The sequence below is a fragment of the Saccopteryx bilineata genome, chromosome 1 (assembly GCF_036850765.1).
Source record: "Saccopteryx bilineata isolate mSacBil1 chromosome 1, mSacBil1_pri_phased_curated, whole genome shotgun sequence".
Lineage (NCBI taxonomy): Eukaryota > Metazoa > Chordata > Mammalia > Chiroptera > Emballonuridae > Saccopteryx > Saccopteryx bilineata.
Genome location: NC_089490.1, coordinates 178563392 through 178590858, shown reverse-complemented (window position 1 = coordinate 178590858; position 27467 = coordinate 178563392). Strand labels below are relative to the sequence as shown.

General features: G+C 39.5%; 1 protein-coding gene across 4 annotated transcripts; it reads right to left on the bottom strand.

Annotated features, from left to right (window-relative positions):
* Window positions 1-1229: 1229 nt before the first annotated feature.
* Window positions 1230-27414, bottom strand: MSMO1 (methylsterol monooxygenase 1). 4 transcript variants are annotated; one of them, XM_066280218.1, is made up of 7 exons: window positions 27289-27414; window positions 24322-24377; window positions 22056-22341; window positions 16535-16683; window positions 15281-15407; window positions 4747-4901; window positions 1230-2331 (listed from the first exon to the last, which is right to left on the bottom strand). In XM_066280218.1, exons 3-7 carry the CDS (start codon window positions 22308-22310, stop codon window positions 2136-2138), a joined length of 882 nt encoding a protein of 293 aa, XP_066136315.1. In that variant the 5' UTR covers window positions 22311-22341; window positions 24322-24377; window positions 27289-27414; the 3' UTR covers window positions 1230-2135. The 4 variants fall into 4 exon arrangements, with proteins under 4 accessions (XP_066136315.1, XP_066136323.1, XP_066136342.1 ...); XM_066280226.1 differs by having other exon boundaries at window positions 27297-27410; XM_066280245.1 differs by lacking the exon at window positions 27289-27414 and adding an exon at window positions 26968-27039.
* Between the last annotated feature and the right edge of the window lie 53 nt (window positions 27415-27467).

The window sequence follows — 27467 nt, the reverse complement described above, 5'->3', positions numbered from 1 at the left end:
AAATGCACCTCAGTTAAAAATTTCTAACACAGTATTGCAAAATACTGAAAACCAATATTGCACTCTCGTTCAAAACTGTGTGCAAAGTCGTTAGGTCACAGGTCCCTTCCCCTAATTTGCATGGCCACCCCTCCCATGGCAGGTTTCTTCTTTAGAGAAACTGAACAGGTTCAGGACTCTCCAGATATGAGGGAAGCTCTGGGTAAGGTGGACATAAATCTGAGAACAGTGGAATTCTGGGAAAGGGCACCTACTCAACTTTGCATACTTGATTCCCAGAAACATGGCATCTGGACATATTCTTCCCCAAACAGAAATAGGAAGCTTCTTCTCTGGAGAATCTGAACCTGAATCCAACCTACAAAAAAAGACAGTCTATTGAGATGACTGACTTCCTGCCTGATCATCTAAAATGGTGTCAGTCTGGCCCTGGCCGGTTGGCTCAGCGGTAGAGCATCGGCCTGGCGTGCGGGGGACCCGGGTTCGATTCCCGGCCAGGGCACACAGGAGAAGCGCCCATTTGCTTCTCCACCGCCCCCCTCCTTCCTCTGTCTCTCTTCCCCTCCCGCAGCCAAGGCTCCATTGGAGCAAAGATGGCCCAGGTGCTGGGGATGGCTCCTTGGCCTCTGCTCCAGGCGCTAGAGTGGCTCTGGTCGCGGCAGAGCATCGCCCCCTGGTGGGCAGAGCATCGCCCCCTGGTGGGCAGAGCGTTGCCCCTGGTGGGCGAGCCGGGTGGATCCCGGTCAGGCGCATGTGGGAGTCTGTCTCTCCCCGTTTCTAGCTGCAGAAAAATACACACACACACACAAAATGGTGTCAGTCACATTTGCAAATTCTTTCCCTCCTCAGCAATGCAATTCATTTGAACTTGGAAATAGGAGTCACTTGAGTAACAGACACCTAATTAGGACTGTTGCCTTTTAACAACAGAACTATTTTAGTTCCTGTTCAAAAAGAGAAAGAAATTGATCAGAAAATGGCTCCATATTTTAAAACAATTCAGTACTACCCACATATACTAAGTTAGAACGATCAATTCCAATTTGAACTAGAATCTCGATATTTGAGACTAAATGAGCCCTAACAGGTTTAGCGTTATTCTTCCATACCTTTTCTAAGCAGAAGGAAGAGCTGCTTCAATACCCTCCACCAATACAAGTCAACACAATTCACACCACAGGCGGCCTGTTAGACACATACTGAAACTGTAAAAAAGTTTAGCCAATGAAGCACTTACAAAAAATTATTCCTTTTATTACAAAACAAAATCATTTAACAATTCCTGTGCTCTTCTTATACAAAAAAATAAAAGGTGATAGCTGATGTTCAAAACTGGAAATCAGGTAATCAGACAAAAAAAACCAACAAACACCACATTTATTTTAATAGCTCAGAGTGCAAACACAAGTCAGTTCACAAAGTTTTAAGATACAATGTTAAGTGTAATAAAAACCTGATTCTCAAAAATTAAGGGGTAAATAGCAGAAATAAAGCTTCATTTTTTAAAAATTTCAAGAAACATGAAAACCTTTAGACTAAAATATTCCACTTACATCAATTCAGAAAAACCCTAATTTATAGATGCCAGTAGTGCATGGGAATCCAAAAGAACTTCTCAGAGAAAACACCCCACACTGGTCAGCTCCAGACAAGATTAGAAACTCCTGGTGCTGGCTGGTCCTGATTCTACAGCCTCGTTCACTGTATTAATTGATGTCATTCAATCTATATTTTGATCTTTAAGCAAACTCTAAAAAATGTTTAAAGTTCAATATGAAGCTAACATCCACTTAAAGAGTTTTTAAAATGGTAACAATATATTTAAAAGATTTAAAGACCAATTTCAACTTCAGGCCTATGGTGTTACTGGGGGAAAAGATATATATTAATACTTCCATTACTTAAAACCTTTCTGCAAGGTTAGCTATATGGCCTTCAAAATGTCCTGTCTTATTTCTACACATACAAAACTTGAATGGAAAGCTGAAAACATTCCCACTAGGAAGAGAAAGGTTGTTATATTTTTTTAATCACTCAGCAGACAAGATCCGTTTATTGCTGTTCCCCAGATACAATGTTAGCTACTAGTTTTAATTCAGGAAAATGTGTCTCTTCAGGAAGACTTTCATAAATATTCATTCATTTTTTTTCTCAGTCTTCTTCATCTTTTCAGTGTAGGCAATAAACTGAGAGTCTGTTCCAAAAAGTCTATCCCACCACGTAAATGTTGAAGCATAGTTTCCAACGAAGTTCATGTGGTGAAAATCGTGATGCCGAGAACCCGCATAGAAAGGGATGAGGTTTAAAGGGTTGAGAGGAATATAATAACCACTGAAAGAAAAAGAACAAAAGGTTATAAAGGAATAATTTGCATTTTCACTGACAGTCATATGTTTGTCAACTAATTCAAACATTGCACTTTACCTAAGTCACTTTATTTCTAATGTACTGCTCACAAAAATTAGGGGATGTTTCAAAATGAATGAAGTGATAAAATATCCCCTAATTTTTGTGAGCAGTATATACTTACTAAAGACAAAAACTTTACAGAAAATGGTGCATATTCCAAAAAACACGTTAAGAAATTAAAAAAACTTTTAAAAGGTCTATGGAAATTATATATTATACTATCAGGGGAAGAAAGAGGGGTTATAGTAATGAATGGAGTTTGCATGAATTATTTTCCTCTTCTGTTTTAGAGGCGCTTTCTCGCCACAGCCTCTAAAGCCTATATAATGCCATATGTCTTGGAGGAAAAGTTAGATGAAATTTGTATCAAGCATTAGGAAGGTTAGATCTGAGAATCACTGTGGTGCAATTTCTTTTACTTTAATCAATGACAAGTCAGAATTAAATGTACTAAAATTAATTAAAATAACAGTGTGCTTTCTGTAGTTGGAGGAAAACATATGATGTTTAAAAGAATACCATTTAGAGTATCCTCCACTATTTCTAACATATACTGTATTAGCCCAGGTATAAGACGCTCCGATGTATAAGAGGCATCTTAATTTGGGGGCCCAAAATTTGAAAAAAAAAAAATTACATAAAGTTATTAAATTCAAGTTTTAGTCATCATAAAATTCATACAACTCCTCATCACTGTCAAAACTCCCATCCATTAGCTTGTTTTCAACAATGAGCGCAAAAACAGATGCGGGAAAGTGGGAAATGCAAGTAGAAATATCTACAACCACTGTATGAGACGCACCCAGTTTTTAGACCCCAAATTTTTGAAAGTGTGCATCTTATACATGGGGAAATACGGTAGCTATAATCAGAATTATACCAGTGGGAATCACCTCCAGCTCTCCCTCCCTTTAGAAAGCTGAGAGGGAAAGAGGGAGAAAAGAATAATCAAAGGAAAAAAAGAATGAAAGAAACATCACTTGCAAGTTATCTACAGGAGAATATTCTCTGCCTAGAATCAGAAGCATTATCTAGCTACTTAAGTGGTTTAAAAATAATTCTTAGAATTTAATATTCTGCTTTCACAGGTATAGTAAAAGTTCCAAGTCAAAATGTAATGGACATATTATTTTAAAATAATGAAAACTTAGGCCGTTAGGCATTTTAGAAGGGATTACATATAAGTAATTTACCACAAAATATCTTCCAATCAACAGAAAAGAAGCAGGTAAAATATGCATAAATATTTCTTTTATTTTTAATGTTACTTTATTGATTTTTTTTTTTTTTAAGAGAAAGAGATACAGGAACATCTATCTGTTCCTGTATGTGCCCTGGCTGGGGATCAAATTGGCAACCTCTGTGCTTCGAGACGATGCTCCAACCAACCAAGCTATCTGTCCAGGGCTCGTAAATATTTCAAGTAGTGATTTCATCAGTGCTGGGCAGTGAGACCAGAGATAATCTTCTGTGAGGACTAAATGATTCAATGTCTTTTTCAAGTAAAAGTTAGGCTTAGCTTCACTACAGAACGGTAAAGGAATTGCTCTTCCTGAATTATGGTATTGAACCAGGTCTTTAAGAATAAAGTCTACAAATAGTTTCATTTGAACAGCGTTTCAGGAAGACCTAAGCAAGGTATGAAACCCAAGAGCCATATAAATGACTGATTTTACTACAGGAAAATTAAAAACTTCAGTACTAAAAAAGAACCATCAAGAGTTAAAATTCAAATGACAAACGAAGAGAAAATATCCAGAATATTTAACAAATTAGAATATGTAACAAACAAAGCTTACACAAACCAATAGCTTTTGAGACAACACCTAACAGAAAAATGGGCAAAGAACATAAAAAGGTCATTTAAAAAAGAAAAAATACCACTGGTCCATTAGCACACAAAGCGACGCAGGGCCTCCCTAGGTCCCTGGAGAATGCACACGGATCCAGCACTGAAAACTGCACCTCTTACTGACAAAGATGAACAAGACTGTACTACCCAGGTGTGGGGCTTGTTGGGGGAGGGAAAACATTCTTCCATATTTCTGCTGGGAATGTAAACAGGGACCCTTCTGGAAGGCAGTTTTGAGGTACCTATTAAAATTTTATTTCATTTAACCAAAATAACTCATTCTCCCTGTAAAAATGACAATAGCCATAGACAGGTATATAAAAATACCTGTTATTTGAACTTTTATGCAACAATTATGCTCTCTTGATTTCTCAAAAATAGCAAGATTAACTTTTCCTGTTAGTTTACTTAGATATAAAGATAATCTTATGATCATGACAATAAATTTTAAGCTACCTCATACCAGAACAGAAACTATAACTCACCTGTGGACATCAATAGTTTCCATCAAACGAATGGTCACCCACGCCCAGAGAAGAACTACATGATCACATAAAAGCACAATTCCAATGAAAAATCCAGTTCCAAGAATTAGGGTTTCCAGGGGGTGTGCATATTCAGCTTCCATTCCAAATGGAGCCTAAAATAAATAGTAAGAATTCCTTAATACATTGTGATGGTTAATTTTATGCATCAGCTTGGCCAGGCTATACTGCCCAGTGGCTTGGGCAATCAGTCTGGATATTGCTGTGAAAGTATTCTTTGTTTTTTTGGATGTGGCTAACATTTAAATCAGTACACTCTGAGAAAAGGAGATTACCCTTCAATATGCCACGAGGCTTCATCCAATAGTTGAAGGCCTTGAAAGCAAAGACTAACGTTTGAGAAGGCATTCTCAAGACCGCAACATAGAAGCCATGCCTGAATTTCCAGCCTCCTGCCCTGTAGAAGCCAGACCCAACTTGATAACATCAACTTGACCTCAGTTGCCAGCCTTCAGACTTGCCAGCCCCCACAATCATATGACCCAATTCCTTAAAATAAATTTGTGTGTGTGTATGTGTATCCCTTACTCTTTCTTTTTTTTCTGGAGAACCATAATACATATATATTCTAACTTATTTATGAATCTAGTTTTATAAAATTATATTTCTATATGTAATGACAATATATTTAACCATACAGATGTAAACATTAAAAGTAATTCTCAGTAAAAAATATCTTTTAGTTCCTACCAAACATCAAAAGGTCAAATAGGGATGTCCTTAAAAAAGATCTTAATGTCTTTGATAGTTTAAGATAAAGGCACTGAATTGACTTGAACTCGAATTTTGGTTTATACATCTGAATTTGTTCTGCTAGGGAAGGGATGCTTGATTTAGAATACCATGTAATCAGGATCAATGAAGAACATAGAACCAATCTGACAAATCTACATCAAAAGCAGTTCTGATAAAAAGTTTCTAAGACTCATAAATACAGAGAACAAACTGCTAGTTGCCAGAGGGGAGGGGGTTAGGAAACTGGGTGAAAAAAATGAAGGGACTGAGAAGTACAGACTGGTAGTTACAGAATAGCCATGGCGTATGAAGCACAGCATAGGGAATATACCCAGTCACACTGTACTAATGATATGGTACCAGCTGGGCACTGGAAACATCAGGGAGGACACTTTGTGAAGTATGTGATTGTCTAACCACTGTGCAGTATACCAAAAACTAATACAAAATAATATTAAATGTAAACTATAATTAAAAATAATTTTTTTAAAATCAGTACTTTTGTGGGAGTCAGCAATGTGGTGGAAATATGTTAAAACTAAGTTGGTAACTGTTGTAGAAGTTTAAGGACTAAAGGTTATTGGTTTGAAAGTTCCATTTAAACAACGTTAAAGCCACTATAGTTTCTATCAAACTGCCAGTAATCAACTCTGTCAGAATAGTGCTCTAGTCACAAAGATGAGAGTCTGAACTATTTCATGTAACATTTTTCTTTCAGGTCTCAATTTGCCTCAAAATTAAGATACAAAAGAAAATCTTTAGAACTAGCTATGTGTGCGTAGGTGTGTAAGAAATGTTCTTAATAATCATACCAAAGGAAAAAGAAGTAAGTATCACCAATTATTTTAAATGTTCCGGAGATTAAAATTGACATTCTGCCTCTAATAGAAAAAAGAAATAGAGAGAGACAAGATGGCGCTGGAGTAGGCGGACGTACCAACATCTACCTCCCAGAACCAAAGTGGATTACAAACTAATTTTATGAACTATCATCTGGAAAAACCAACTTTGGACTAAACTAAGAGGACTCTTCAACCAAGGAACACCGAAGAAGCCACACAGAGACTGGTAGGAAAAGCGGAAACGCGGAGAGGGCTGCCGAGCTCCCCGGAGCTAACGGCAGCAGGGAGAGACTCGCGTGGCAGGAAGTGAGTTTAGCAGAGGGGGAAGGGTCCTGAGCCCCAGGAACAAAGCCCCAGCCTGTAGCCCCAGAGCCCAGAAGAGGCGTAAGGACAGTATTTAGCTGGAAACAAGTCAGGATACTGTTTTTGAGAAAGTCTGATTTTCAGACCCAGGATCCTTCTTAAAGGAACTGCGTAGAACATCTCTCTCATAACCACCCACCCGGGGCTTCTGGGGATGGGGGGAGAGAGGAGAGGACCAGGGTAACAGGAAGAGAGTGTAATCTAGGAGGCACAGGGAGAAACATTTTGGGAGATAGCCAACCTAACCCCTGGGACGAGTCACCCCCCAAAGCTGAAGTGAATATTTCCCCCGGAAACAGCAATATCAGCAAAGGGAAGCAGAAGAGCAGCCAAACAAGCTCCCCCGTGGCATTCAGAGCAGAGTCGCTTAGAAGGAGGGAGCTTTTGGGTCTAGAGTAGTGAGTCTTAGGGTCCGAGCTGCAACGACCCCACCCACGAGGCTGAGGGCGCGCGGGAGAGCAGGCGGCAGCGGGAGACAAAAGCGCGGTTCTGCTGGCAGGGGTGGAAGCCAGCTGGCCACCACTGGGCTCAGGTGTGAGCTCAATCTTGCCCAGCTGGGGAGAAGGGGGCATGCAAAAGCGATCAGGCTCAGCTACCGGCAGCCTGTAATCCAGCCTCCAGGAGAAGGGCGGGAACCCCAGAAAGGGTGGAGACCAGCCCCGGAGCAAGGGCAGAGGAGCACAGCCTTGCCCCGCCCGTGCAACCCAGACTTGCGGTCTGACTTGGTAGCCGGCTCCTCCCGTGGGGGTGGAGCCAAAAGCCCAGTAGAGGCGGAGTTCCGCTACTGAGCTGAGCTTGGGAACGCAGTTCTGCCCAGCGGTAGAGCCAAGGCTAGCAGCCGTTCCTTGAGTGGGCTCCTCCTGCAAAGGCAGAACAAAAGCCCAGAAACAGGCAGAGACCCGCAGCTGAGCAAAGGTGCTCGCCAGTGCCCTCAGGACCGAGCATAACGTCACACACGAGGGTGGGGCAAAGGCCAAGGCCACCAACTGCTTGAGCACCCGAGCACATGATCACAGCCAATCCCGTGAAGAGAAAATGAGGAGGCAGAGAAATACAACACAAATAAACCAAGAGAAATTCCCAGAAAAGGACCTAAGTGAATCAGATATAACCAAATTACCAGATGCAGAGTTTAAAATAACGATTGTTAGGATGCTCAAAGATATCAGAACAACCATAGATGGCCATTACGGAAACCTAAATAAAGAGATAACAAATATAAAAAAGGACATTGAAATAATAAAAAAGAATCAGTCAGAAATGACAAATACAATATCTGAAATAAAGAATACAATGGAAGGATTAAAAGCAGGATGGATGAAGCAGAGATTCGAATCAGTGAGTTAGAGGACACAATAAATAAGGGCATGGAAGCAGAGCAGAAAAAAGAAAGGAGACTCAAAAAGTCTGAGGAAACTCTAACAGAGCTCTGTGACAATATGAAGAGAAATAACATCCGCATCATAGGGGTTCCTGAAGAAGAGAAAGAACAAGGAATAGAGACTTTGTTCAAACATATTATAGCAGAAAACTTCCCCCAATTAAGGCAGGAAAACATTACACATGTTCAGGAAGCACAGAGAACTCTATTAAGGAGAAACCAAAGAAAACAACACCAAGACACATCATAATTAAAATACCAAAGCTAAATGATAAAGAGAAAATATTAAAAGCTGCTAGAGAAAAAAAGACTATCACCAACAAAGGGGCCCCCATAAGGATGACTTCTGACTTCTCAACAGAAACACTTGAGGCCAGAAGGGAATGGCAAGAAATATGCAAAGTAATGCAGAACAAGAACCTACAACCAAGACTACTTTATCCAGCAAGGCTATCATTTAAAATTGAAGGAGAAATAAAAAACTTTACAGACAAAAAAAAACCCTCAAGGAATTCAGTGCAATCAAACCAAGGCTGCAAGAAATGCTAAGGGATCTGTTGTAAACAGAGCAAAGGAAAAAAAGAATATAGCAAAAGAGGAATACAGTTTCAAAGAAAAAAATGGAAATAAACAATTACATATCAGTAATAACCTTAAATGTTAATGGATTAAATGATCCGATCAAGAGACATAGGGTAGCTGCGTGGATAAGAAAACAGGACCCAGCCAGACCTGTGGTGGTGCAGTGGATAAAGCGTTGACCTGGAAATGCTGAGGTTGTCGGTTCGAAACCCTGGGCTTGCCTGGTCAGGCACATATGGGAGTTGATGCTTCCAGCTCCTCCCCCCTTCTCTCTCTGTTTCTCTCTCTCCCTCTCTCTCTCTCCTCTCTAAAAATGAATAAAATTAAAAAAAAAAAAAAAAAAAAAAAAAAAAAAAAAAAAAAAAAAAAAAAAAAAGAAAACAGGACCCATACATATGCTGTCTACAAGAGACACACCTTAAATCAAAAGATGCACACAGACTGAAGATAAAAGGATGGAAAAAAATATTTCACGCAAATGGAAATGAAAAAAAAGCTGGGGTAGCAATACTTATATCAGACAAAATGGGCTTTAAAACAAAGACCATAGTTAGAGATAAAGAAGGTCACTACATAATGATAAAGGGAGCAATCCAAAAGGAAGATATAACCATTATAAATATAGGAGCACCTAATATAGGAGCACCTAAATATATAAAGCAGACTTTGATGGACTTAAAGGGCAAGATCAACAGCAATACTAAAATAGTAGGGAATTTCAATACCCCATTAACATCATTAGATAGATCCTCAAGAAATAAAATCAACAAAGAAACAGCAGACTTAAAGGACATATTAGATCAACTCGATTTAATAGATATCTTCAGAACCTTTCACCCTAAAACAGCAGAATATACATTCTTTTCAAGCGCTCATGGTACATTCTCTAGAATAGACCACATGTTAGGGCACAAAAGCGGTCTCAACAAATTTAAGAAGATTGAAATCATATTGAGCACTTTCTCGGATCACAATGGCATTAAACTAGAAATCAACCACAATAGAAAAATTGAAAAACATTCAAACACTTGGAAACTAAATAGCACGTTATTAAATAACGAATGGGTTAACATTGAGATCAAAGAAGAAATTAAAAAATTCCTAGAAACAAACGATAATAAGCATACATCAACTCAAAATTTATGGGACACAGCAAAAGCAGTCCTGAGAGGGAAGTTTATAGCATTACAGGCATACCTCATGAAGCTAGAAAAAGCTCAAATAAACAACTTAACCCTGCATCTAAAAGAATTAGAAAAAGAACAGCAAGTAAAGCCCAGAGCTAGTAGAAGAAAGGAAATAATAAAGATCAGAGCAAAAATAAATGACATAGAGGCTAAAGAAACAATACAGAGGATCAATGAAACCAGGAGCTGGTTCTTTGAAAAGGTAAACAAGATCGATGAACCTTTAATGAGACTCACCAAGAAAAAAAGTGAGAGGACTCAAATAAATAAAATTAGAAACGAGAGTGGAGAAATAACAACTGACACAACAGAAATACAAAATATTGTAAGAAAATACTATGAAGAACTATACGCCAAAAAACTAGATAACCTAGATGAAATGGACAAATTCCTTGAATCATATAATCTTCCAAAAATTAATCTGGAAGAATCAGAAAACCTAAACAGACCAATTACAACAAATGAGATTGTAACAGCTATCCAAAAACTCCCAAAAAAGAAAAGTCCTGGGCCTGATGGCTTCACAACTGAATTCTACCAAATATTCAAAGAAGAACTAACTCCTATCCTTCTCAAGCTATTTCAAAAATTCAAGAGGAAGGAAGACTTCCAAACTCCTTTTATGAGGCGAGCATAATTCTGATTCTAAAACCAGGCAAAGACAACACAAAAACAGAAAATTACAGGCCAATATCTCTGATGAACTTAGATGCAAAAATCCTCAACAAAATATTAGCAAACCGGATCCAGTAATATATGAAAAAAATCATACACCATGATCAAGTGGGATTTATTCTTGGGAGGCAAGGCTGGTACAATATTCACAAATCAATCAATGTGATTCATCACATAAACAAAAGAAAGGAGAAAAACCACATGATAATTTCAATAGATGCAGAAAAAGCATTTGATAAAGTCCAGCACCCATTCATGATCAAAACTCTCAGCAAAGTGGGAATACAGGGAACATACCTCAACATGATAAAGGCCATCTATGACAAACCCACAGCCAACATCATACTCAATGGGCAAAAATTAAAAGCAATCCCCTTAAGATCAGGAACAAGGCAGGGGTGCCCCCTTTCACCACTCTTATTCAACATTGTTCTGGAAGTCCTAGCCATAGCAATCAGACAAGAAAAAGAAATAAAAGGCATCCAAATTGGAAAAGAAGAAGTAAAACTATCATTATTCGCAGATGATATGATATTGTATATAGAAAACCCTAAAGTCTCCGTCAAAAAACTACTAGACCTGATAAATGAATTCGGCAAGGTGGCAGGATATAAAATCAATTCTCAGAAATCAGAGGCATTTTTATACACTAATAATGAACTGTCAGAAAGAGAAATCAAGGAATCAATCCCCTTTACCATTGCAACCAAAAAAATAAAGTACCTAGGAATAAATCTAACCAAGAAGATTAAAGACTTGTACTCGGAAAATTATAAAACATTGATAAAAGAAATCAGGGAAGATACAAATAAGTGGAGGCATATACCGTGCTCATGGTTAGGAAGAATAAACATCATTAAAATGTCTATATTACCCAAAGCAATCTATAAATTCAATGCAATACCGATTAAAATACAGATGACTTACTTCAAAGATTTAGAACACATATTCCAAAAATTTGTATGGAACCAAAAGAGAACACAAATAGCCTCAGCAATCTTGAAAAGGAAGAATAAAGCGGTAGGTATCACACTTCCGGATATCAAGTTATATTATAAGGCCATTGTACTCAAAACAGCATGGTACTGGCATAAGAACAGGCACATAGATCAATGGAACAGAACAGAGAACCCAGAAATAAACCCACAGCTCTATGGACAACTGATATTTGACAAAGGAGGTAAGGGCATACAATGGAGTAAAGACAGCCTCTTCAACAAATGGTGTTGGGAAAATTGGACAGCTACCTGCAAAAAAATGAAACTAGACCACCAACTTACACCACTCACAAAAATAAACTCAAAATGGATAAAAGACTTAAATGTAAGCTGTGAAACCATAAGCATCTTAGAAGAAAACATAGGCAGTAAGCTCTCTGACATCTCTCGCAGCAATATATTTGCTGATTTGTCTCCACATGCAAGTGAAATAAAAGACAGGATAAACAAATGGGACTTTATCAAACTAAAAAGTCTCTGTACAGCTAAAGACAATAAGAACAGAATAAAAAGACAAACTACACAATGGGAGAATATATTTGACATTGCGTCTGATAAGGGGTTAATAACCAAAATTTATAAAGAACTTGTAAAACTTAATACCAGGAAGACAAACAATCCAATCCAAAAATGGGCAAAAGAAATGAATAGACACTTCTCCAAAGAGCACACACAGATGGCCAATAGGCATATGAAAAAATGTTCAACATCACTAATGATTAGAGAAATGCAAATTAAAACCACAATGAGATATCACCTCACACCAGTCAGAATGGCGCTCATCAACAAAACAACAGAGTAAGTGCTGGCGAGGATGTGGAGAAAAGGGAACCCTCCTGCACTGCTGGTGGGAATGCAGACTGGTGCAGCCACTGTGGAAAACAGTATGGAGATTCCTCAGGAAATTAAAAATCGAACTGCCTTTTGACCCAGCTATACCACTGTTAGGAATATACCCCAAGAACACCATAGCACTGTTTGAAAAGAAGAAATGCACCCCCATGTTTATGGCAGCATTGTTCACAATAGCAAAGATCTGGAAACAGCCCAAGTGTCCATCAGAAGACGAGTGGATTAAAAAGCTTTGGTATATATATACTATGGAATACTACTCAGCCATAAGAAATGATGACATAGGATCTTTTACAACAACATGGATGGGCCTTGATAACATTATACTGAGCGAAAGAAGTAAATCAGAAAAAACTAAGAACTATATGATTCCATACATAGGTGGGACATAAAGATGAGACTCAGAGACATGGACAACAGTGTTGGGGGTACAGGGTGGGGGGAGGAGAGAGAGGGGGTTGGGGGAGGGGAGGGGCACAAAGAGCATGGCTTTTCAGCATTTGCCATATTCCCCCTTTAGTCTATAGACAGACAGCAAATATTTACTTATGGTGTTTCCACTATAAAGACTGCTGTCTTAGGGACAAATGCTGATGAACTATTTCAGCAGTTCCTCCTTCTTCAAAGACTTATATGTCAACATAAAGCTCCATGTTTCATAGGACATACTCAAGCTCACTCCATGCTCCCTGGAGCTTTAACACAAGGGAATGCCTTTTTTTTGTATTTTTTCTTTTATTTATTTTTTGTATTTTTCTGAGGATGGAAATGGGGAGGCAGTCAGGCAGACTCCCGCATGCGCCCGAGACCGGGATCCACCTGGCATGCCTACCTTGGGGGGGATGCTATGCCCATCTGGGGGTAGCTCTGTTACAACCAGAGCCATTCTAGCGACTGGGGCGGAGGCCATGGGGCCGTCCTTAGTGCCCGGGGTGGCTTTGCTCCAGTGGAGCCTTGGCTGCAGGGGGGGGGGGTGAGAGACGGAGAGGAAGGAGGGGAGGGAGAGGGGGAGGGGTGGAGAGGGAGATGGGCGCTTCTCAACTGTGTGCTCTAGCCAGGAATTGAACCCGGGAATTCTGCACACCAGGCCAATGACTCCTACGGGTCTACCATATCATGCTTTTTACTTAAAAAAAAAAAAAAATTTACATTTCTTTTGAAGGCTGATGAACAGGAGACACCAAATCTTTTTCGCCTGCAACTACCACCTTCTTTATTAGATCCAGCTAATAACACTGTTTTGTCTTTTTCCAAATAGCTCCAGATATATGGAAAAGATTTATATAGGCGGATGGGGATCCTCAAACCCCTCAGCGAGATCTTCTGAGCATGGCTTTTAAGATACCTAGAGGCAGAAAAAGCCCAATAGAGATCAGGGGAACTACCAGCTTTTAGGATACACCCTTAAAGGCTCCAACACCCCAAAGGGGTCTCTTAGGATGCCTAGTGGATAGGAAGGTCATTGAGCTAAAGCCTACCAGGCTTACACGCCTCTGCTGTGAAGAAACAGGGACATGGAAGGTAGGCTTCCCCCTCGCTCCTCTAAGGGAGGGTTCAGTCTCTTCCAGCCCTGCTCCAGCCACCTATGACCTAACCTTGCCCAGAAAGCTGGGGTTTGCCACTGAAGGCTGAAGGTGCCCAGGGCCATCGGCCCCATCTATGACACTGTGGACAAGCCTAGGGTATTTCTTCCAAGAAGCAGGTAAACTGATCTCATTTGCACAAGGGCCACTTAACTATGTCTTGCCTGAATAGTCAGGTTTTTTATTCTTTCCTCAAAGATCTCTGTTGTGGGTGTTGATAGTCCTATTTTCTGCTGCTTTGCTTAATATATAGTGTTTCCTTTATTCCTCCTACCTCAATGCCCCACTCATATTTCAGGCTGGGACCTACTCCTAATATAGAGCTCTCCTTCCCCCTTTTGCCAACTTGTATTTTGAATTTACCTTTGCCACCCAGCTTAGTGTATCCCAAGGTTCTCTTTACCATGCCACAGTCGCAGAGTTCCAGGGAAAAGCAACCTGGTCTCAACTCTCCAGGCAGAGGAGAACAGAAGTGCCATATCCACACATGCTGCAAATGGCTTTTCCAGTCCACCTGAATCATTACCAGCTAGAAGCAGCTGTCATAGGGACTTGGACATGAGCTGCAAAGTATAGAATGGTGACAATTCCAGTGCCATGCGGACTTTTCCTGGACTCCTGCTCCCTGTGACAGCTCCTAACAGACTGAACTGTGGTTGGGTTGCATTTCTCAGGGATTTGGCATGGTGATGAGGCCAACTTGGACTTGGTGAACATGTCAAGGACACTACTCTTTTATGGATTCTTGCTGTATTGGTCAAGAGTTTGCTTAAAGGCTTTTAATCACTGTAAAAAAAATAGAAGACTGGATAAAGAAGATGGGGCACATATACACCATGGTATACTATTCAGCTAGAAGAAATGATGACATCGGAGCACTTACAGCAGAATGGTGGAATCTTGATAACATTATGCAGAGTGAAATAAGAGAATCAGAAAAAAACAAGAACTGCAGGATTCCATACATTGGTGGGACATAAAAGCGAGACTAAGAGACATGGACAGGAGTGTGGTGGTTACAGGGGGAGGGGGGAGGGAAGGAGGCAGAAGGGAAAGGGGAGGGGAGGGGTACAAAAAAAAACTGAATAGAGGGTGACGGAGGATGATCTCTCTCTTGGTGATGGGTATGCAGCAGAACTGAATGACAAGATAAACTGGAAATGTTTTCTTTGAATATATGTACCCTGATTTATTGATGTCACCCCATTAAAATAAAAATTTATTTATTAAAAAAAAGAAAAAAAAAAAGAAAAAAAGAAATAGAATTCTAACTTACCTGAAACTCATGATGAACTTTGTGAATATATTTATATATTTTTCTGTGGTGTAAGAGTCTATGTAGGAAATAGTGCCAGGTATCCTCTATCACCGCACAACCAAAGCATCTTGCCAAGAGCATGTACCTTTAAGAGGAAAATACCGTCGTGAGTATAAAACGCAGTCTAGACTTTTACTTGGGATCACTGCTTGAGACGTTACATAAAAAACCAAGTATCTCAACACTGCTAGATACAAGGTGGTCATATGGTACCACGCAAAAGAAGAGTTGAATATATTGACCACTATATCAATTCCAACTTTTTTTTCTTTGATTCACTCATAGGTATAAAATCAGAGTTAAGAAACAAAATTTAAAACCTCTAAGAAAAGAATAATATTGATGAAAAACTTGAATTAAGATTAATAATAGTCAGTGGTAGAGCGTTGGCCAATGTGTGAAAGTCCTGGGTTTGATTCCAGGCTAGGGCACTCAGGAGAAGCGCCCATCTGCTTCTCCAACCTTCCCCCTCTTCTTTCTATCTCGCTCTTCCTCCCCCCTCCCTTGCAGCCAAGGCTCCATGGGAGCACAGCTGGCCCGGACACTGAGGATGGCTCCATGGCCTCTATCTCAGGCGCTAGAATGGCTCCGATTGCAGCGGGGCAACAGCCCAGATGAGCCAAGCACCGCCTCCTGGGGGGCATGCTGAGTGGATCCTGGTTGGGGCACATGCAGGAGTCTGTCTGTCTGCCCCCCCTTCTCACTTTGGAAAAATACAAAAAATAAAAAGATTAATAATAGTAAAAATCACTTTTTTCTGCCAAAGGTTAAAATGTAAGTGCAATGGACAGAAAATATTTTGTTTACAAATAAACACATATACAGAAACTCTTCTATATGTTGAATATTATATATTATAAGGTACATATGTATATATTGATGTTTGTATTTAAGTCAGGAACACATAGTTGAATACAAATATTATTGAATACAAATACCTATGCTTAGAAAATATATATATTTGTATCTAAATACACATTTTTATAAACCTCACAAATGAGTCTCTCATTGTTTTCTAATATAAAGTATTACACTAAAATAGAGAAAGACCTAAAAATTGGACCATTTTAAATTTATCCTATGGTTTACATCTCTATATTTTATTTACTTCCAAAGTTTAGAACAAATATACATTAACCAAATGAAGGAAAAAGATAAACATTAAGGATATTTTAAGTGCTTAGCAAATCATGACTGATTTAATCTACATACCATCTTGGCATTCTTTCCCAACCATAAGGAATATTGAAATACTCTGTAAAATAGTAAGTTCCACAAATCAAAGGAAGCTGGATACAAAAGTGATTAAAGAGAAGTACTTTAAAGCATTTCCATTGGTTTTCCAATGTTTCTGTTTTATCCTATGGAGAAAAAGCACAAATACTTAGTATTATTCTGTTATCAGTAGGTTAGCCGGATATTCAGAAGTCCCTAATTTTTTTCTCTGATGTTTAATGAGACCTTAATTCTATGTTACTTAATTCTGCTTTGTGAATTCTATGTTCATTACCATGTTACAGTAACTAAGGCCCAGGAATCACAACATTCTCCCCTTCTAAATTCTTGACAACTACCATCATGAATTTAGGAGAAGAAATCGTTAACAGAAAAAAACCCTGGCAAAACACAAACATAAGATCTCAAACCAAAGAAGCACCACAGAATGAACAGCTCTCCAGTCTTGCTGCCCAGAGGTCATTCACTTCTTTTATCAGAAATGTCAGAGAAGAAATGTGTTAGTGAAGATTACAAGCTGGATCTCCAACTCTTGAAGCAGTTGTCTCAGCAGCATTGGAGGCCTTCATTACACAGGTAAATCAATGCTCCCAAATATTTTGCAGTATTTATTCCTAGAAATTAGTGCATTTTTGTCCATATACAATAACAGAATTATAAACTCTCTGAGCTGAAGAACTTCAGAGATGTGTCTGGTGGTTCCCAAAGAACAGAGAGCTAGTACCCACAGTTCAGAGACTAAAGTCAAAATGAGCAAAGTGAGATAGATGAAGGTAGTTAAATGTTCATTTACATTGCATCAGAATACCAACTAGCTTAGCAAGCCATATTTAAAAAAGCTAAACTTACTCAATTTAAAGTGCTATCCTTATATGATATAAGAAAAAATGTTTTGGGTTTTATAAAAAGATGGTGATAATAAATAATTATTGCTTTCTGTTAAATGTTCTTACTTAAAAATTTAGAAATCTGGCCTGACCTGTGGTGGCGCAGTGGATAAAGTGTCAACCTGGAAATGCTGAGGTCGCCGGTTCGAAACCCTGGCCTTGCCTGGTCAAGGCACATATGGGAGTTGATGCTTCCAGCTCCTCCCCCCCTTCTCTCTCTCTGTCTCTCTCTCCTCTCTAAAATGAATAAATAAAATAAAAAAATAAAAATAAAAAGAAGTAATTAAAAAAAAAATTTAGAAATTTGATGAAATTTTTTCAACTCTACCACACTATCTCAAGTATGGGAACTACCACAGCAGAAGCCCAAAGAGGTTCATACCTCACGCAGAATCACAGTTAGTAGCAGAACCGGAACTAAGATCTAGGCCTCCAGTGCTGTTCCTTAAATTCTTTAATAAGAGTTATCTTACTAAACCAAAAAAAAAAAAGAAAAAGCATTAAATAGAATCAATCCAAAGACAGGCAGTCCCTGATAACAGGGCTACCACTAACACATAAAATGAGGAAATCAAATAATTTATAACTATCTTTTCTTTTTTGTATTTTTCTGAAGTGAGAAGCAGGGAGGCAGCGAGACAGACTCCGCATGTGCCCAACCAGGATCCACCTGCATGCCCACTAGCAGGTGGCGCTTGGCCCCTCTGGGGCATTGCTCTGCTGCAACTGGAGCCATCCTCAGCGCCCAGGCCAACTTTGCTCCAATGGAGCCTTCGCTGCAGGAGGCAAAGAGAGAGACAGAGAGGAAGGAGAGGGAGAAGGGTGGAGAAGCAGATGGGCACTTCTTCTGTGTGCCCTGACCAGGAATCGAACTGGAGACTTCCACACGCCAGGCCAACGCTCTACCACTGAGCCGACCAGCCAGGGCCTATCTTTCTATTTCTATTTTGAGCATTATCACCCTAATCCTCCGAAACTTTCAGTCTGTGATTAGAGACAAAATAAATAAGATTCTGGCTTGGGCCAGCAATGGCATGGCTTCCCACAGAGACTACGTTTAACACACTTTCAATATCCTTGCTAGAATCTGATTCCTATGTAACGCAGAAATTAACACAAAAATTAATTAGCTATAATTAATAGTCACATGCTATACTGTTATAAGTGTACACAAATTAGTTTAAAAGATGTTAATCAGCCCTGGCCGGTTGGCTCAGCGGTAGAGCGTCGGCCTAGCGTGTGGAGGACCCGGGTTCGATTCCAGCCAGGGCACACAGGAGAAGCGCCCATTTGCTTCTCCACCCCTCCGCCACGTCTTCCTCTCTGTCTCTCTCTTCCCCTCCCGCAGCCAAGGCTCCATTGGAGCAAAGATGGCCCGGGCGCTGGGGATGGCTCTGTGGCCTCTGCCCCAGGCGCTAGAGTGGCTCTGGTCGCAACATGGCGACGCCCAGGATGGGCAGAGCATCGCCCCCTGGTGGGCAGAGCGTCGCCCCCTGGTGGGCGTGCCGGGTGGATCCCGGTCGGGCGCATGCGGGAGTCTGTCTGACTGTCTCTCCCTGTTTCCAGCTTCAGAAAAGTGCAAAAAAAAAAAAAAAAAAAAAAAAAAAAAAGATGTTAATCAAAACTCATACCTAGAGTAACAGCCAAGTATACCATTTTACTTTTATATATAACTGCATCCTCATATGAAGGAATACCATTATTAGGCCATAGACTTGAGAAAAAATGTTTTTGATAGATGATAGCTAGATAGAGATACACCTTTAAGGAAAATTCCTAAAGAATTATTGAGACCTTGTAAAATGAAACGGTACCTACAATGTCTACTTTATTACTAGCTTATGCCTATAAATTTCCCCCATTAGTATGCATGTGCATTAACTGTGCACTCTCTACTCTCTTTGAAAGCACAGTCTTTAGTGCTATCTCATCACCAACAGCAACTTCTTCCTGTACCCACAATGTTGCAGGGTATCTGCCTTCAAAATTCATAAACCTGTAATTACTTGCGGTGATTTCTTTGCTTGTTTTTAAATCCCTATATATTATAAAAACTTGTACTGATTTACCATTACAATTTATTTTTGTATCAACAAGTTCAAAGCAAAACCTTTAATAGGTTGTAAAACTCAAAGGAAGACATGCAGTGGACAGACTTGAAACCACACTACCCAGCCCTTTAATCTGTTTATAAATAACTACAAGTAACTATGTAGGTGACTGCTTGTCCTTTCTTTCGCAGTAACTATGTAGGTGACTGCTTGTCCTTTCTTTCGCAGTAACTATGTAGGTGACTGCTTGTCCTTTCTTTCGCAGTAACTATGTAGGTGACTGCTTGTCCTTTCTTTCGCAGTAACTATGTAAGTGACTGCTTGTCCTTTCTTTTGCAGTAACTATGTAGGTGACTGCTTGCCCTTTCTTTCGCAGTAACTATGTAGGTGACTGCTTGCCCTTTCTTTCGCAGTAACTATGTAGGTGACTGCTTGTCCTTTCTTTCGCAGTAACTATGTAGGTGACTGCTTGTCCTTTCTTTCGCAGTAACTATGTAGGTGACTGCTTGTCCTTTCTTTCGCAGTAACTATGTAGGTGACTGCTTGTCCTTTCTTTCGCAGTAACTATGTAGGTGACTGCTTGTCCTTTCTTTCGCAGTAACTATGTAGGTGATTGCTTGTCCTTTCTTTAGCAGTCATTACTATGTAAATGACTGCTTGTCCTTTCTTTCGCAGTAACTATGTAGATGACTGCTTGTCCTTCACGATACTATACTTTATTTTCAAACCACTCATACAACACTGACTTAAAAAAAGATCCCCCTCTCTTTGAAAAGCTTAACACCTCTGACCAATGATTTGACCACAGAGGGCAGAGGACAAGAATATTCTGGTCTGGCTAACTATACAATGAATCAGCCATATAAGCAAATCAGTGGGTGACACAGGGCAGCCTAAATCAACCCAAACACATATGAGAATTTAAGACACCCAAACTGAATTGTCCCTTTCAAGGCAGTGCCTTTTATACAAAGCATTTTAGAACTTGTGTCCTCAATTTAGGGTAACAGGATACTCTCTTTTGGGCCTCATTCTTTCATTCCCTCCCCCTTTCCCCTTTGTCTTTCCCTCCTTTGGCTTGGGAGTCCACAGGCACCAGACCCTCTGTGCACTATCCCCAGAGAAAATCAGTCCTGGCTTCAAGGGAGACTCACTGGGAGAGAGCCGAGATTGTGAGAGAGGAAGTGTGTCCTGACCGCCACACGCCAGAGACTTAGTGCAGATTAGTCTCCATAGATGAACACTCAAGATGTCTACTTTCTGCCAAGGCTGTGTGTACTCGAGCTTGGTTTGGCATGACTTTTAGAATAGTAAACAGTAAGCATTAGAAACCACCACGGCTTCACCAGCTGCTGATAAATCCTCTCTCTCAAATAAGCTAGTCCAGATTCTTTCCTGGGAGCTATCAAACTCCTAGTAGAGGTCACTATTTTCCCTATGTTCAAACTAAGAGGCACTGCACAAACCTCTATACTTTGTCATGCATAGTGGGCTGTCAAAAAACATTTAGTGCTCTGAAAAAAACACCTAGAAAAAGGAGCATTGTCACCTCCTTATTTGGAATGACATGAATGCTGCGAACTATCACCTATATTTAGAGAAAAAACACAATTTTAGTAGCCTTACTTTAGGTCTTAGAATATTAACATACACTTAGGGACTGAGACATCAGGAGCTGAACTGAACTACAATAATAGTACCTGCAAAACCCCATAACTTTCCTTTCCAATTAGTTTAAAAATTAAACTTACAAACCCAAATTAGAGAAACATCACATATACTTAAAGCAAACTTAACAAATTATTCTTGAAACATTATCAATAATGATCAAAGAGTGTGCTATCCAATACTATAGCAACTAGCAGCAAGTGACTACTGAATACTGTAAATATGGCTAATCTAAATTGAGATGGGCTAAAATTAGTGTAAAATACACACTGGATTTTAAAGACATGATGAAAATAACATAAAATGCCTCATTAAAGATGTTTTTGTTTTCTTAAGTGAGAAAAGGAAAGAGAGAAACAGACAGAAAGGGAGATGGAAAGCATCAATTCTTCGATCCAGCACCTTAGTTGTTCATTGATTGCTTTCTCATATGTGTCTTGAGGCTCAAGCTAACAACCACAGGATCCTGTCAATGATCATGCTCAAGTAGGTGACCCCACACTCAAGCTAGTGAGCCTGTGCTCAGGCCAGTGGACCTTGGGGTTTTGAACCTGGGTCCTCAGCATCCCAGGTTGACACTACTACTGCACTACCACTGGTCTGGCTCTCATTAAGTACTTTTTAGTTCAGATTAAGTACTTTAATTCTGATTACTTGTTGAAATGGTAATAGTGAAGATTTACTGTGTTAAGTAAAATATATTATAAAATTAATTTTCCTATTTCTTTTAACCTTTTTATGTATTCTACTAGAAAATTTAAAATTACATATGTGGCTTAATTATATTTCTGTTGACAGCCCTTACACAAAGTCTCTCAAAACAAAGTAACAATTACTCTAAAAATATACAACACTAATGATAATATTCCATTGAGAGTCCATCATACTCACCTTTTGAATTTTGTACTTTTTCATGTAAGGTATAAACTGAAACAAAAATCCAGGTAGAGAAAACAAGAAATAAATGGCCTCGTGAACTATCAGAGATCCCCATGTTGCAATCTGAAACTTTGTATAATTGTCCAACATATAGTTCCAGGCATTCTTAAGTGGTTCTTGCAGAGGATTCTCGGGTAAAAGTGAATCTACATACTCCACAGCCAAGGATGCCGAACTAAAGATGCTGATACTCTCGTTTGTTGCCATTTTTCAAATCTCTGAACAGGGCTTTATAGTTCTGTAAACATAAATAAGTACATAAATAAATAGGAAAGAATGCAAGCTAAACAAAGAAATAGTTTTAAAATACATCTTTGATCATTTTAAAAATAAAAATTACTGAAGGAGCACCAATATCTCAAGTCTTAAACATGTAGTTAAAAAAATTTACTGGGTATTATCACTGCATCCATTTGTAGATTCTAATTTTAAAGCCACATGTTAACTTTCAAGAGCAGGATCAAAGAGAACAGTGGATAAAGAATTTCATGCTATCCTTAAGAGACTTTTCAGTGTGGTCTCCAAGGAAAAACTTATCATTTCAATGAGCAATAATGAACTTTAAAAGTGTCTCTTAACACCAAAAAAAACTTGCAAACAAAGAGCCTGCCAAATATGACTACATAAAAATTAAATACTTCTGACTGGGGATGGAAAAAATAATTATAAATAAAGTAAAAAATTAAATGAAAAACTGGAAAAATATTTCTAAAACTTATGACAGAGGACTACAAAGTGTGCTGTGGGAAAAGCCTAAAAACCCAACAGTAGAATGACAAAGGCCAGTCATACTTGATTCACAGAAAAATAAATGCAAATGCTCACTAAACAAATAAGCAGTTCAATTTGACTCATTAATAAAACACACCCTAAAACAAAAGTCTTTATGTTCCACCCAATATTAGTAAGGATAACAGTTTGGAGAAACGGGTATCCTCATACATTGTTGATGGGGCAGAAAGGGGGGTGGGTCGGGGTGAGGAAGAAATTAGTACTTCTTCAAGGGGGAAAAAAATCACAGTATCTATCACAATTCAAAATAAATATGCCTTTTGACCCAGTAATTTTCTCACTGAAGTAAGTGTACAAAGACAGATACATCAAGACTAAGAAGAAAGCACTGATTAGAAAACAATCAATGATTAGAAACAATCAACTAATTAGAAAACAAAGAAGAAGAAATATAAAAGTAAACAGAAAATCACAAGAAATGAGTTAATAAATTCTAAGTTCTTCCACAGAAAATTACACAGACACCCATACAGAGATACACACACACACATACACACAGAGAAAATGCACGGAAGGATACACAGGAAACAATTTAGAGTGGTGTTTAGGAAAAGGGATCAAGAGGTAAGGGGGTCTGAGTGCACGCCCATATGCACACACAGTGAGGGGTTGTTATGAATGAGAGGAGAAAATTTTACTTATGTTATACCTTCTTACAATTTTTTTCATGAGCATGTTTTACCTATATAATAAATGAGCATAAGATACCAAATCAGAAAATACAGAAACTTATGAAGAATCTCTCCTAAAAATGTTTGCTGCTGTTTCTGATCTATGAATTACAATGGATTGACCACTCAAAAACAAGTATTTGAAGACTCAAAAGCAATGCTCCCCCTACTTCAATTTACCTGTTAAACCATTCCTCATAGAGAATAATATTGGGCAGCTTATCCAACTTCCTCAGGTCTAACTTTGCTTTGCATCCTTATTCTTTTGTCTGACTAATTCTCAAATGAGTCACACCATGGAGACTACGTAAAATGTCTCTTTACTCACTATTCATGCTCGTCTCTAAGACTTGAGCAGGCCTGTGTTCTTACCTTACCTCATTGACAACTGTCCATTACTCACTTTACTTTTCTTACCTCTTCTTTCCCTCTTCACTGAGTCTATCCTCCCTCAAGTTTAAAAACATAAGTCAAGTCTTCCCCTCCGGAAGAAAGCTTTTCTAACCTCTATCACCTGTCCCCCAAGCCACTGTCCCATTTCTCTTTCTTTGAACCAACCAACTTCTTTCTCTAAGAGATCAATATAAAGCCTGACTGCTTAACTCTCACCCACACAACTCACTCAACTACCTGCAATCTACCTTCCCATTCACACGATCTTCAAAGATTTTCTAAATTACAAAGTAAGTTATCCCTATCCTCACCTTTCATGAGATCATTAACAAATTTGATAATGTTAAACCAAAACCACTTACCAGCTGTGTGACCTTGAGCAAGTTATTTAACTTCTTGGAACTTCAGTTTTTATCATCTGCAAAATATAAAGAACAATAGTAACTAGATCAGGGGTCGGGAACCTATGGCTCACGAGCCAGATGTGGCTCTTTTGATAGCTGCATCTGGCTTGCAGACACATCTTTAATAACAAAAATAATAACATTAAAAATATAAAACATTCTTATGTATTACAATCCATTCATTTCCTACCGCTCATGTTCATGGTTGCAGGTGGCTGGAGCCAATCACAGCTGTCCTCCAGGAAAACACCAAATTTTTATTGGATAATGCGTAACGTACATGGGTCGTTGTATGGTTCTCATGGAATTACATTTTAAAATATGTGGCATTCATGGCTCTCTCAGCCAAAAAGGTTCCCGACTCCTGCACTAGATAGTGGGAATCTTTTCCCAATGTCATATCACCACTATGTACACTTAAAATATCTTATAGTTTTATCTGTCAATTATACCTCAGTAAAACTGAAAAAGATAAAAAGAGTTAACAACAGTTTTTCCAATGAGTCCAAGAAAAAATGCATGTGAAACATTTAGCACAGGACCTGACACACAGAATTCTAAGAAGCTAACAACTATTGAGCATTTTCTATGTGCCAGGAACTGGATTCTAAGTGTGCTACGTGCTCTCTCTGCTATAGACTTTAGTCCTTACCATACTTTCACGAGGTAGGTACTTTTTTTAAATATACATTTCATAACCTCAACCAACATAGGTTCTTTTATTTTTTTATTATTTATTTATTTTTATTTTTTTACAGGCACAGAGGGAGAGTCAGAGAGAGGGATAGATAGAGACAGGCAGATAGGAACGGAGAGAGATGAGAATCATCAATCATCAGTTTTTCGTTGCAACACCTTAGTTGTTCATTGATTGCTTTTTCACATGTGCCTTGACCATGGGGCTACAGCAGACCAAGCAACCCCTTGCTCAAGCCAGCGACCTTGGGTCCAAGCTGGTGAGCTTTTTGCTTAAGCCAGATGAGCCTGCGCTCAAGCTGGTGACCTCCAGGTCTCGAACCTGGGTCCTCCATATCACAGTCTGATGCTCTATCCACTGTGCCACTGCCTGGTCAGGCAAGGTAGGTATTTTTATTATCCCCATTTTCTAAATGAAAAACTCAGGTTTAGAAAGATCACACAACTTTCCCAAGTTATAAAAATGCTAAGGGGGAAGTCTATGCTCTCAGCCATTATGCTATACTTTAATCATAAATACTAACGCACACAATAAATATTATAGTAAGAGAAGAACAATTCCTACAGTTTGCCCAAGCCTCCAGAAAAAGTATTCTATACAGGATGTCCTTTTCATATTTTCTATTTACTCTCCAGTAACTACACTCAGCTTTCTATTCTCATCACCACACTGAATTTACTCTTACTAAAATCACTAAGGACTTCCTAACTGCCAAATCCAACAAACATTCTTATGCATTTATTTTACTTAGCCAATCTGAAAGATTTGATACTTCTCTCCTTGAAATACTTTCCTTCTTTGGTTCCTGGACCTCACATGAATTCACTCTTGACCTAATCTGTGCTACCAGCTGCAGCCACCATGCTAGCTAGCTTCTGCCCTCACCCGACTTAAAAAAACATAAAATCCAGGAGGAATACAAAGAAGCAACCAGACTATCAAAAAAGTATGTGATGAGAACAATAAAGGGTTGGAAACAGAGTGCTTTGAGAACAAAGAGGACCAGAAAGAAATCCTAGAGAAAGAAACTATCTAAACTGGACCTGGAACATGATGGGAGAAAACCAGATTAAAAGAGTAAAGTAGGGTGTGGTGGGAGGAATACAAGGATGTTGTGAGTAGAGGGAACTTCAGATCCAAAGACTCAACCAGGACATGAGAAAGGATACAGTACTCTCTAATTTAGGATGTCTGCAGTAAAGCTATTAAGAAATAAAGACCTCACAGTTGAAGCTAGAGTTTGCCAATGATGCTGTCCTTACTTTTTTTCTAGTAATCTGGCAATTCCAGATTACCTTGGGTGTTCTTAACTATTTCCCGTTTTTAAAATCTGTTAATGTTCACAATCTATATTTTCAGCCCTCTCCCCTAAACTCCGGGTTCTAATTATCTACTGGCTAGCTCCAATTAGTTCAGAAGCACTTAAAACTCAACATGCCTAAAAGTTCACCAACTGCTCCTCACAATCCTGTCCAAATACTCCCTACCTCCTTTAATACCTAATTTTGTGAACTGCACTTTCTTCTTAGACATCTTTAAGGAATGTTTTCAGTCTCTCCTACCTCTGCTAACTTGGTAGCCTTCCAACTCTCAATGGAGATACACCTGGTTTAACGAAGATTCAGGACTTGACTCTCCATACACAAGGGAGGGAAATGGGCAAATTGCTGCCAATTGAACAAAAGCAAAAAGTAGAAAATAAAGTGTGGGGGGGAGGCAAAGCAGTGAATTTTCTTCTGTTTTTCTCCTCCACGGACAACCTGATTTAAACACCTGCTGCTTAGTCTCTGCCCGCGGACACAGCATCCCCTTGCCGGCCCTGTCCTCCTCTCTAACCCCTACCCATCCTTCAGAAGCCTCCCCCCCTTAGACGCCCCTCCCAACCCCACTACCCCCACCGCACATACACAATAGATCTGATCTCCCCTGTAATGCTCCTCTTTAGTAAAACTTTCATCACTCTATCATCCTGTGCTGTAACTGTCGTCCAATACGTCCAGCGTCCAGATGACTGTAAATTTAAAAGACAAGAAACAAGCCCGGACCCAGTCCCATCACTAAAGAATGCACAGCATTTTCCCTCCCGCCGCTCGCCGCCCTCACGCTGGGTAAGGGTGCCCCCATCCGGCCCCCAGAGCACATCCACGCCCGACCCCGCTCCCCTGAACCCCGCCGCCCTCAATCCTGCGGAGCTCGGGGCCGAAGCCCGCACGCTGCCCCTTCCTCACCTACGAACCTGTCCTCCGGCCCCTTCACCGGGACGCTCGGACGGAGACTACCGCTCACCGTAACACAAAAACTAAGCCAGGTGACGCGACCTGGGAACCCACCTCTCTTGGCTCGAGGGAGATGAAGCCGGCTTCTTCTGTTATTGGCTTACGAGGGCTCCCGCCCCGCCTTCTCGGCT

Excerpts from the sequence above, each read along its gene's own strand:
- MSMO1 (XM_066280218.1), bottom strand. The coding sequence starts at position 22,310 with ATGGCAACAAACGAGAGTATCAGCATCTTTAGTTCGGCATCCTTGGCT. Across the intron at positions 15,408-16,534 it reads TGGGAAAGAATGCCAAGATG|GTACATGCTCTTGGCAAGAT; the intron begins GTATGTAGATTA and ends TTCCTCTTAAAG. Across the intron at positions 4,902-15,280 it reads AAGTTCATCATGAGTTTCAG|GCTCCATTTGGAATGGAAGC; the intron begins GTAAGTTAGAAT and ends TATTTATTTTAG.